General features: G+C 35.5%; 1 protein-coding gene across 1 annotated transcript in view; it reads left to right on the top strand.

Annotated features, from left to right (window-relative positions):
• The window catches only part of NSUN7 (NOP2/Sun RNA methyltransferase family member 7), a gene marked incomplete at its 5' end in the record, with an annotated part of 59,697 nt that overhangs the window by 26,453 nt on the left and 20,342 nt on the right, over positions 1-12,902 (top strand). Inside the window, 3 exons of the mRNA XM_072784805.1 lie at positions 1,721-1,864; positions 6,376-6,477; positions 11,329-11,446. Coding sequence (XP_072640906.1) covers positions 1,721-1,864; positions 6,376-6,477; positions 11,329-11,446 — 364 coding nt within the window. The remainder of the gene's footprint in view (positions 1-1,720; positions 1,865-6,375; positions 6,478-11,328; positions 11,447-12,902) is intronic.

Here is a 12,902-nt window from a genome sequence, read left to right as displayed (position 1 = left end):
CCACTTCACTTCCAATTACCCATCTGAATTTTTCCCTAGTTAACAAGAAAGCATAGGAAGCGCTAGGTAACCACACAACTGAGGAAAGGAAGTTTCCTTTTAGAAGTATTCCAACTAATAAATGAAAAAGAGATGACAGGATTAAGATAGGTCTATTTTGCAACCCCTTTGCTGGTGCCAGAAAGGCAACTTAATGGATGAGTATGATGTGACTTGTGAAGTAGGTTTTTTTGGTCCTCTCTCTACCCTCTTCAGTCTGCTCTCAAAAAAAAAAAAAAAAAAGAAAGAAAGAAAGAAAAGAAAAAAGAAAAAGAGCCTGAATCTAATTAAGCTTTTTAAAGATCCAACTACTAAGTTATAGGAAGCACAGAAGATAGGAACATGTTAAAGTACACTCTAGGGAATCAATTAGCAAAATCCAGACCGTGGAAAACTCTTAGCAGTACCAATAACCATGTTTCATTCGGAAATAAGTTATAAGGAAAAATGCAAAGGGAACCTTAGAAGAAATTTAAAATAAGGCTTATCAGCTAATTGTAGTGTATGTACCTTATTAATATCTGGATTCACATTAAAAATTTTTGACATGTGTGAGACTACTGGGAGATTTGAGCCATAATTGGATGCTATTATTATTCAATGATAATAAATTATTTTTAAAATTTTGTATGGCTATATTTTTAAGGAGTTCTTATCTTTTAGAGATATGAAATATTTGTAGATTCAAAATAATATGGGTGGGGTGGAAGTGGGTACAGATATAGATGAAACAGAATTGGGCATGAATGGTTCACTGTTGAATCTCCATGATGGGTGCTTGAGAATTTATTATATTTTTATGTCTGTTTTTGTACATGTTTGAATTTTTCTGATAGAAAGTTAAAAATAGAGGGGATAAAAGGAAAAGACCCACTGATTAAAAAGAAAAACAACAATTTCAAAATAGAATAGGAAGATGAACAAGGTGATCAGATAAGAGAAAATGGGTGGGCAAGTAATTTCAGGGGTGACTCCTCAGCAGGTGAGGGGAATGGGAGCCACTGCAGAAGTGGAGGGGTGGCCTGAAGACAGGGGCACAGATCATTGTACTCTGAGACTGACAGACTTAAACTAAATTACAAAGTCCTTAAGGGACCTTAGACTGCCTCATAAATGCTACTGACACCCATTTTTCTCTGGGGAAGATAAAATATAAAAGGGAATTACAAATGGGAAAGGGAAATAACCTAATACTGAGCGTTTACTATGTACTAGGCACCATACTAAACTGCATTATCTCAGTCTTCACCACAATTAGATGAAGTAGGCATTATTATCGCATTTTATGAGTAAGGAAGTGGAGGCTCAGAGAGATCAAGTCACACAGCCAGTAAACAGTAGGAGGTTGGGAGTCAAAGTTGGGTATTTCTGCCTCCAAAGCTCATTTCCCTCCACTACATCACAGTGTTCTGATGGAATCTGAAGTTCAGAATAAAAAATAGAATTATATTTTATGTAGAAGATATTTAAATTTCAAAATTATTCTCTCAAGTGAAGGAGAAAAATTCATGTAGTATAGGAAGTTATCAGAGAAGAATAGCCCTCTTTTCTGACTATATTAGGATGACTCTTTGTGAGGTTGAGGATTTAAAAATGAACAATGATAAATCAATCTAATTACATACTGTATTAAGATTTTTAATTAATACTTTTGCATTAATTTTTCTGTTTTTTCTCCAAGATATTGAAATACTTCATGAGACATTTCTTAACATTGAATCAAAGGATCATAGATTACAGAAAGTTAAAGTGATTCTGTTGCTACCTCGTTGTTCAGGACTGGGTGTTAGTAATCCAGTAGAATTTATACTAAATGAGCATGAAGGTACTTTAACATTTTTTAATTTATAAATTACTGAAATTTTTTATAATTTCAAAAATAAAATTGTTTAAAATGACATGTCAAATATATCTGATTAATGAGTAGCTACCATGTATATAGCACTTACAATCTGTAAAGTACTTTATGCCGGGTCACCTGAGTGGCTCAGTTAAGTGTCTGATTCTTGACTTTGGCTCAGGTCAGGACCTCAGGGTCCTGAGACTGAGCCCCAAGCTGGGCTCTATGCTTAGCATGGAGTCTGCTTCTCTCCTTCTCTCCCTCCCTCTGTCTCTCCCTACACTTGCACACACCACACACTCTCTCTCAAATAAATAAATACATACATAAACTTTTTTTTTTTTAAGATTTCGTTTATTTATTTGAGAGAGAGAGAGCGAGAGAGATAGCGAGAGGGAGCACGAGCAGATGGGAGAATGAGAAGCAGTCTCCCCCCTGAGCAGACAGCCCAATGCAGAGCATGAACCCAGAACCTGGGGGCATGAGCTGAAGGCAGATGCTCAACCGATTGAGCCACACAGGCACTCCAATACATAAACTCTTAAAAATATTAAGTACTTTACATTCATTGTCTCATTTAGTCCTTGTAGCAATCCTTTATGATATGCACAGGGGAATATTAAAAATATTTAATAATTGGAATGATGTAGGTGATCAGATGTTGGTCCTTATGCTATTCTGGTATATACTTGAACTCAAGATCTAGGCATTAACATTTATCAACATTTTATGAGGAAAAAAACTGAGACTCAGAAAGATTAATTCAATTTTACAAGGTCACACAGGTTCTAGTTAGTAACAGAGCTAGAATTCAGGTTTAGATCAGCCAGACTGAGGGGCTCCTGGGTGGCTCAGTGGTTGAGCGTCTGCCTTCGGCTCAGGGTGTGATCCTGGGGTCCTGGGATCGAGTCCCGCATTGGTCTCCCCACAGGGAGCCTGCTTCTCCCTCTGCCTATGTCTCTGTGTCTCTCTGTGTCTCTCATGAATAAATGAAGTCTTTAAAAAAATAATACATCAGCCAGACTCTACAGACTATGCTCTAAAATTAAATCATTATCACATTATTTCAAACTTAAGATTTCTTTAACCTCCAGTATGTATATTTTATGATATGAATGCCTCAGATTAAATATTAATACTAGGAATATTTCATTTCCTTCTTTAATAAATCATAAAATATTATTTAACATTACCATTTATTGAGCACATATTTATAAGGCAGTGAGCTAAGCACTTTGCTTCAATTATTTCATCAAATCCACAAAAACTCAATGAATTTTTTACAGTCTCCCCCCTTATCCATGGGGATTTGTTCTAAGACCTCCAGTGGATGCCTGAAACCATGGGTAATACTGAACCCTACATCTACTATGTTTTCCCCTATCACCTATGGTAAAGTTCAATGTATAAGAGATTAATAACAACAAATCATAAAATAGAGCAATTATAACAGTATTTTGAAATAAAGTTATGTGAATGTGGTTTCTCTTTCAAAATATCTTATTACACTGTACTCACCTTTCTTACAATGTGAGATGACAAAATGTCTACAAGATGAGATCAAGCGAGGTGAGTGAGGTAGGCACAGTGGTGATGTAGCATTAGGTGACTATTGACCTTCCACCGATTTGGCAGAAGGAGGATCATCTGCTTCCGGGACCTTCAGTAACTGAACTACAGAAAGCAAAACTGCAGATGCTGAACTCCTTTTTTCTACATTTTATGAGTACAGGATCTGAGGCTCAGAGGGGTTGAAGCTCCCCAGAGCCATTTGACTAGTGTCAGAGCCCAGATTAAAACACAGCAGCTCTGATTCTGAGGCTGACACTGTGAGCCACTTTTTAAATGCTGTGCATTAACTGAAACGTGCATTAACTGAAATGGATCCTTACTCTAATCTGCTCATATTGAAAGCTCTAATTAAATAAGATTAACTGAAATATTAGATAAAGAAGACATTTCACCAACATTCAGCATATAGTGAGTACCTATTTTCTGTTTCTAGCAAGGACAGAATCAAAAACGAGAAAAAGAAATGCACACAACCACGTGCCAGCCAATATTCTAGGTGGTATGCGTGCACTGTCACTTAATAGTCACAATAACATTTTGAGGGTAGTGTCCTTTTTTATCTCTATTTGGGGAGGGTGGGAACAAGACTAAGAGAAATCTCACAAGCTACCTAAGGTGTAGCTAGTAAATAGGCTGGGATCCAAATTCAGATTAGTTAGCACATTCCACTATACTACAAAATGTGTAACTGGGCTTACACTGTTCCACGTGGAATTTTGACCTGCTATAGAAAATGTCTTCCCAGTGGTAGTAAAACAGAAGCATAACCAACTCAGATGGGAGAATGGTGAGCTGAGAAACTTCCTACATTGACTGGGAAATAAATAAGAATTAGTAGACAATGGGAAAAAGAGGGGGAAGAAATAGCTGCCGCTATAATAAACATTGCAGTCAAGAGAATTAGACCTTCCAACTGAGAGACTCTGGCCTTATTCTGGGCCATCTTGAAGTGGGAATGTAGAAAAAAACAAACCATAGGTAAAAATAAAGTAGAGCCTGTTGGGGGTGCGGTGGGATGGAAAGCCCAAAGGGAACCACAAGTTATGAAAAAGGAGAAAGTAAAAAATTTCCTAGGTATTAGCAACGTTCTGAAAACTTTGATCAAGAGGCAACAGGAGGGATCCCTGGGTGGCGCAGCGGTTTGGCGCCTGCCTTTGGCCCAGGGCGCGATCCTGGAGACCCGGGATCGAATCCCACATCGGGCTCCCGGTGCATGGAGCCTGCTTCTCCCTCTGCTTATGCCTCTACCTCTCTCTCTTTCTCTCTCTGTGACTATCATAAATAAATAAAAATTAAAAAAAAAAAAGAGGCAACAGGATAAGCCAAGAAGCAGGCTTTGGGAAACCTAGGGGAAAAAAAGGAAGGTTTCCTCTGAGGAGGTAATAGCCAGAGCAAAGAAGGAGCTGCTGACCTCGTGTCTATGGTAGAAATAGTACCAAGCTTAGTGGGGATAAATCCAAAAGACTTAGGTACTAGGTGGAAGGGAGAAATCATGAGTTAGTTTGAAAAACATTTTAACATGGAAAAATATTAGAATCATTGAGGAATATATGAAATTGTTCTTTGCTAACAACTTGGAATTATTTTAAAATGGAGTGAAAGAGGTAAATTGATACAGTTTTATAGTATAACATGTAAATGGTCCTTTAAAAAACTGGTGAATAGAGGGGCACCTGGGTGGCTCAGTCCGTTGAGCATCTGCCTTCAGCACAGGTCATCTCAGGGTCCTGCATCAGGGGCTCCCTCCTCAATGGGGAGCCTGCTTCTCCTTCTCCCTCTGTCACTTCCCCTACTTGTTCTGTCTCTGTCAAATAAATAAAATCTTAAGAAAAAAAATGTTTTTAAGTGGTGAATAAAAATAGAAAAATGTGAAGTATAAAATTAAATTGGGAAGAAATAGAATTAAATTAACCCTTAGCGATATTACTGGAATGGAGAAGAGTCACTATATGGCATAAATAATTGGCTCTCGTACTCCAGTTACTGAGAGGCGAAATAAACAGAAGTTAGGAGTTTGGACACTCTGGTCAGATTTCTGAGCTAGAAGCATGGTTCTACACCTCGTAGCTATGTGACCTTAGATAAGTAGTCTAATGTATGTTTGGACAGTTTTCTTAATGTTAAAAGGGATGATAAAGGGGGTGATGGGGCACCTGGGTGGCTCAGTGAGTTAAGCAGCTACCTTTGGCTTGGGTCATGATCTCAGGGTCCTGAGATGGAGCCCTTGTAGGGCTTCCTACTCAGTAGGGAGTTGGCTTTTCCCTCTCCTTCTGCCACTCTCTCCTCACCACCCCCACTCTTGCTTGTGCCTGCTCTCTCTCTCTCTCTCAAATAAATGAAAAGTCTTTAAGGGGGATTGATAAATAATGTATATAAAGTGGTACTCAATATTCTTAATATCAAAAAACATGTTAAATTTAGTTTTAAAATTTTTTAAAAGTTACTTTAAGAGTTTCTTGATCTGTTTCTTAATCTATGAAGACATACATTTACCTCCCTGAATTTTTTTCTTCCAAGATTGCTTTCAGTAAGTTAATGTTTTTAACCATTTCTTTTTGTATTCTTTCCTACTCAGACATGACTGTAGCTCATCAGTTTCTGCCTTGGAAATAAATCTCTTTTTTCTTTTCATCTATTAGTCTCCAGATTACTGCATTCTCTCTTCTGTATCTAAATGACTTAGTTGGATGACTATTGCATAAGAACTTGAAGAAGAAAGAATATTAAAACTAACCGAAATTATCTTTATTTAGTTTTTAAATTTTAACAGTATTTTTATAATACTATTTATTTAGTTTTAATAAATATTTTCCATGAAATTCTCATTAATAAGGAAAATGATTAAAAAATTAAACTATGTGATTATAGCAATATATGAAATGCACCCAATAGTGATATATTTAAAAGGATTTATTTGCTTTTAGATACAGGTTTACTTAAAGATTTCTCTCAAGGAGGCACATCAGAAGATAAACTTCACATTCTTGCTCAACAGCAATATGAACAGCTAACACATGCAATGAAATGTAAGTTTATTAATCAGTGCAATCTTAAAATATGTTGTGAATCTTAGAAACATTAATACTTCATTTATCTATTATAATCAGGTTAATGAGTTGTGACCGTAAGTGAATTTTCCAAAATAGTCTTAGTGCCTTCCAATATCAAAATATTTATTTTTACCACTTCAGTCTGTCTTAAAAATAGATGCTGTGCTATCATTTGTAGCATAGGTTAGCAAGCATAATGAACAGTTTCCTAATGCTGAAGTAAAAAAATTATGTACATCTATTATGGAACAGTTTTGTTTATTTCTTTTCTTTGGCTTTTTACTTGATGTAATTTTTCTGTTGTCATTGTACCTGCCCATAATAACTATTCTACAATTCAAATTTTAATCAAATTCTTATGTCTCTTAGTACTAAATAGAGAATAGAGAAAAGCAATTACAAATAAAGCCTAGATTTCTTTATTTTAACCCTGAGTAACTAAGCTCTTTAGGTATTTGTGGTATTGTTTCAATCACTCCATTTAGATTTTGTTTTTTTGTTTTTGTTTTTGTTTTCCATTTAGATTTTGAGGAGCACTGTCCTCAAATGGATATGGATATGAAAAAGAAATCTCTGAGAAATTACATAAACTATTATTAATTCAGTGCATTGTTTATTAAGTGCATACTCTGGGTCAGGCTGGATTTAGGGATATGAGTGTGAATAAATCCTGATCTACAAAGGCTCAAAGATAAATATATAGTTATAGATAATTCATTACATAAAGATAGAACATAAATGAGGTAGAAATAAGGCAAATGGAAAGTACAGAGCCAGTCTGTTGATGCTACTCATAAATATTAATTTGAACACATATATATATATATGAGTTCATATATATATGATCTATGAAATAAATGGTTGGAAGATTAGAAAGTTGGTAAAGAATTTTTTGATGCTCTCTCGGATCACATTATTTAAAATTACAATATCATCTGAAACTACCCTCCATCACTGCTTTTTCTCTATAGCACTTACCACCTCCTAAAGATATGATATGATTTAACTGTTTGTGTCTTATCATGTTAATAAAACATGGAAAACAAGCTTCCCAGGGGCAAGGATTTTTGTCTGTATATCTTGGATGCCTAGAATAGTGCTTAGCTCGTAGTAGGTGCTTGATATGTGTGAATAAATGAGTGCAGATAGTAGTAGTATCTCATTTTACAGAAGAAAAATGAGAGTTTATGTAATTTTCCCAGGTTCATACAGCAGTTAAGTAAATAACTGGAATTCATATCTAAGTCTGTTTCTAGTTATGTGATATGGCTCATGGGGAGAATGCCTGAAGTATCAAGCTCAGTAGTAGTAGTAGTAGTATTTGTGTTTGTGACTGGCTTGATCACATTGATTGAATTTCCAATTTCCAGACAGATCAATGAAATCAGGAGCTGGTTCTTTAAAAACATTAATCAAGTTGATAAACCCCTACCCAGACTTACCAAAAAGAAAAGAGAAAGGACCCAAATAAATAAAATCACAAATGAAAATAAATAAATAAATAAATAAAAAATAAAATCACAAATGAGAGAGAAGAAATAATAACCAACACTACAGAAATACAATTATAAGAGATATTATGAAAAACTCTATGCCAACAAATTGGGACAACCTAGAAGAAATGGATAAATTCCTAGAAACATATAAACATATAAACTACCAAAACCAAAACAAGAAGAAATAGAAAACTTGAACAGACTGATAACCAACAAAAATCTCCCAACAGGGGTGCCTAGGTGGCTCAGTTGGTTAAGAATCTGACTCTTGATTTCGACTCAGGTCATGATCTCTCAGGGTCCTGGGATTTAGTCTCAATGGGCTTCCACACTCAGTGGTGAGTCTACTTAAGTATTCTTTCCTTCACCCTCTCCCTCTGCCTCTCCCCACAAACTCCCTCTCTCTCAAACAAATTTAAAAAAATCTTTAAAAAGCAAAATAAAACAGCTCTCTCAGCAAACAAAAGTCCAGGGCCAGATGGCTTCCCAGGGGAATTCTGCTAAACATTTAAAAAAGGGTTAATACCTATTCTTCTCCAACTGTTCCAAAAAATAGAAATGGAAGGAAAACTCCCAAACTCATTATATGGGGCCATTATTACCTTGATTCCAAAACCAGACAAAGGCCCCACTAAAAAGGAGAATTATAGGCTAATAATCCTGATGAACATGGATGCAAAAGTTCTCAACAAAATACTAGCAAATGAAGTCCAACAGTATGTTAAAGGAATCATTTACTACGATCAAGTGGGATTTATTCCTGGGCTGCAAGGGTGGTTCAACATTGGCAAATCAATCAACATGATACACCACATTAATAAAAGAAAGTATAAGAACCATATGATCCTCTCTATAGTTGCAGAAAAAGCATTTGATAAAATCTACATCCATTCATGAAAAAGCCTCAACAAAGTAGGGATAGAGGGAACATACCTCGACTATGAAAAATCCATAGTTAATATCATCCTCAATGATGAAAAACTGAGAACTTTTCCTCTATGGTCAGTAACAAGAGAGGTATGTCCACTGTCACTACTGTTATTTAACATAGTACTGGAAGCCCTAGCCTCAGCAATCAGACAACAAAAAGAAATAAAAGGCATCCAAATCAGCAAGGAGGAAGTCAAGCCTTCACTATTTGCAGATCACACAATACTCTATTTAGAAAACCCAAAAGACTCCACCAAAAAAGTACTAGAACTGATAACATGAATTCAGTAAAGTCACAGGATACAAAATCAATGGACAGAAGTCTGTTGCACTTCTATACACCAATAATGAAACAGCAGAAAGAGAAATCAAGGAATTGATCCCATGTGCAATTGCACCAAAACTGTAAGATACATAGGAATAAAGCTAACTAAAGAGGTAAAAGATCTATACTCTGAACAGTATAAAACACTGGTGAAAGAAATTGAAAGTGACACAAAGAAAAGGAAAAACATTCCATGCTCATGGATTGGGAGAACAAATACTGTTAAGATAAGCAATCTACACGTTTAATGTGATCCCTTTCAAGATACCACCAGCATTTTTCACAGAATTAGAACAAACAATCCTAAAATTTGTAGAAAACCACAAAAGACTGAATAGCCAAAGAAATCTTAAAAAAAGCAAAGCCGGAGGCATCACAATTCTGGACTTCAAGTTATAAAGCTGTAATGGTCGAGACAGTATGGTACTGGCACAAAAACAGACACATAGACCCATGATACAGAACAGAAAACCTGGAAATGGACCCACAACTAATCTTCAATAAAGAAAGAAAGAATATCCAGTAGGAAAAAGTCTCTTCAACAAATGGTGTTGGGAAAACTGGACAGCAACATACAAAAGAATGAAACTGGACCACTTTCTTACACCATACACAAAAATAAGTTCAAAATGGATTAAAGACCTAAATGTGAGACAAGAACCCATCAAAATCCTAGAGGAGAACACAGGCAGCAACCTCTTTGACCTCAGCTACAGCAACTTCTTGCTAAACATGTCTTTAAAGGCAAGGGAAACAAAAGCAAAACTGAACTATTGAGACTTCATCAAGATAAAAAGCTTTTGCACAGCAAAGGAAACAGTCAACCAAACTAAAAGGCAAGCTCCAGAGTGGGAGAAGATATTTGCAAATAATATATATCCAATAAAGGTTTAGTAACCACAATTTATAAAGAACTTATCAAAGTCAACACCCAAAACCAAATAATCCAGTTAAGAAGGCAGAAGACTTGAATACATTTTTCCAAAGAAGACATCCAGATGGTTAACGGGCACTTGAAAAGATGCTCAACATTATTCATCAATAGAGAAATACAAATCAAAACAACAATGAGATACCACCTCACACCAGTCAGAATGGCTACACAGGAAATAGTAGGTGTTGGTGAGGATGTGGAGAAAGGGGAACCCTCTTAATGCTGGTGGTGGGAATGCAAACTGGTGCAACCACTCTGGAATGTAGTATGGAGGTTCCTCAAAAAGTTAAAAATAGAACTACCCTATGATCCAGTAATTGCACTACTAGGTATTTACCCAAAGGATACAAAAATACTGATCCCAAGGGATACATGCAGCCTGGTGTTTATGGCAGCATTATCAACAAAAGCCAAATTATGGAAAGAGCCCATTTGTCCATCGACTGATGAGTGGATAAAGAAGGGGTGGTATACACACACACACACACACACACACACACACACACACACACACACAATGGAATGTAGGCAGCCATGAAAAGGAATGAAATACTGCCATTTGCAACAATGTGAATGGAACTAGAGAGTAAATGAAGTCAGAGAAAGACAAATACCATATGATTCTACTCATATGTGGAATTTAAGAAACAAAACAGATGAACATAGGGTGAAAAAGAGAGAGGCAAACCGGAAAGCAGACTCTTAACTATAGAGAACAAGCTGGAAGGGAGGTGGATGGGGGATGGGTTAAATGGATGATGAGTAATTAAGGAGTGTACTTGTTGGGATGAGCACTGGATGTTGTATGTAAGTGATGAATCACTAAATTCTACACCTGAAACTTTTAATATTATACTGTATGTTAACTAACTGGGATTTATTTATTTTTTCTAACTGGGATTTAAATAAAAACTTAAAAAAAAAAGAATTTTCAATTTCTATACAATCCAGTTAGATTTACTTTACTTATTGGCCACAGATTTACATTATTAATGTGTGCTTTAAAGGGAAATCATGCAAGCATTTATGGAAATCATTCCTTTCACAACCATGTGGTAGTAGTATCAAATAGATGTTTGGAAATATAAATCTGTTTAGGATTGTTAATAGGGTCATTATTATTAATTACACCTTCTTTATAGTTACTAAAGCTCAAGCAGTCGTTTATTGCACATGTTCAGTTTATCCAGAAGAAAATGAAGCTGTTGTTAAAAAAGCACTGGAATTTCAGGACCTGGGGAATAAAGTACAGCCTTATAGGTAAGAAAGGAAAGGATCGTTTTGAATTCAAATATTTCTGAGAGTGAATGATTATGATTCTCTAAGTTATGTGAAGACATTCCACATCCTTTTCGTTATACTTTAACATGACCAAATAAGCTAACTTCTTACAACTATAATGTAAATTCTGTAGAGCCTTTACAATGGCTTGGCATGAGCATTCTCTTGTACTACTAAAAATTCTTTTTTTGTTGTTAGTAAAGCTAAAGGCATTTTCACTTTGAGTTGATTGGTTTTTGGATTAAATTGGGTCTAAATATTTATATCCCGAGTTTTATATACATGTATGCCTCAGTACAAGAAAAATAAGTATATAAAAAAACCTTAGGAAGGAGATAGAAAATTATTTAATTGGATGTTTATTATCTGAAAACACATTTCTTAGCCCCTTGTAGCCTTTGTCCCTCACAAAGACGGAGGTAAAAATGGCCTAAATAATTCAAGTAGATTCTGGGTTAAATGCTACAGGGAAGTAGGCGTAGAGGGGAAGAGCACTATTCCATCTGAACTGTGGACATCAAAATAAAGAGTAGATCTAAAAATACATGGCACCAATTAGTTCTTCAAGACTGTATGATAGGTATTTTAAAACATGTCTTCTATTTTTTACTTATTTGTCATGTTCAGAACTTTCCCTTTAATTCTTACAGAAGGTTCTTAACATGTATATGGTTTGCTCCTTCCTTTTAACTTGATATCTTTTCCTTTGCTGTTCACAAGTGGATATGTTAATTATGCTTGTATTTTCCTTCTTAGTGAACTTTACTTCCTTACGTAGTAGTAGCTCCTATTGGTGGCTAAGGGCCAACCTCCTGTTCTGATAGCTTCCCAACACTGCATTAGCTAAATCACCATCTAGTGGCAAAGAGAATTATTGCGGGTATATAACCAAATTCGTAATGTGAACGATTTTGTCTGTCAGGGATGTTTTCTACGACTATACTATGGCAAAAATGGAGAAACATCTGCATTTTATTTCATTAGATTTTATTTCAGGTAAGCCATGATGAATGATTAATCCATGATATGGTATAAAAGACACAGGTAATATTTAAAGACATGAAGATAGAATAATGTGGGTTTTGGGCTAAAATTGGAGAGTAAATATATATTCAAGAGATTTAACTACTTGCTAAGGATGCTGTTGAAAGAGCTTATGAATTGCTTAAGGAAGTATACTGTATGGCTTTTGAGAATCATTTCTTAATTCCCAAAGTAGGAGAATTTAGGTCTGAAAGCAGTATTATATGCCATTGAATCTAATCACCTGTTGTTTAAATTTCCTTTTAATATTCCAAAAATAGCTCATTTTTGGACTTTAGCTATCATGATACTTGCCTTGGGTTTATGCTACTTTCCCCGCCTCATTCTCTACTGTAAAAACTTCAAACATTACAGAAATACCAAATTTAAAAAGAATGAATTTTTCTAAATT

Source organism: Canis lupus, chromosome 2, assembly GCF_048164855.1.
Source record: "Canis lupus baileyi chromosome 2, mCanLup2.hap1, whole genome shotgun sequence".
Taxonomy (NCBI): Eukaryota; Metazoa; Chordata; class Mammalia; order Carnivora; family Canidae; genus Canis; species Canis lupus.
This window is presented reverse-complemented; position numbering and strand designations above follow the sequence as displayed.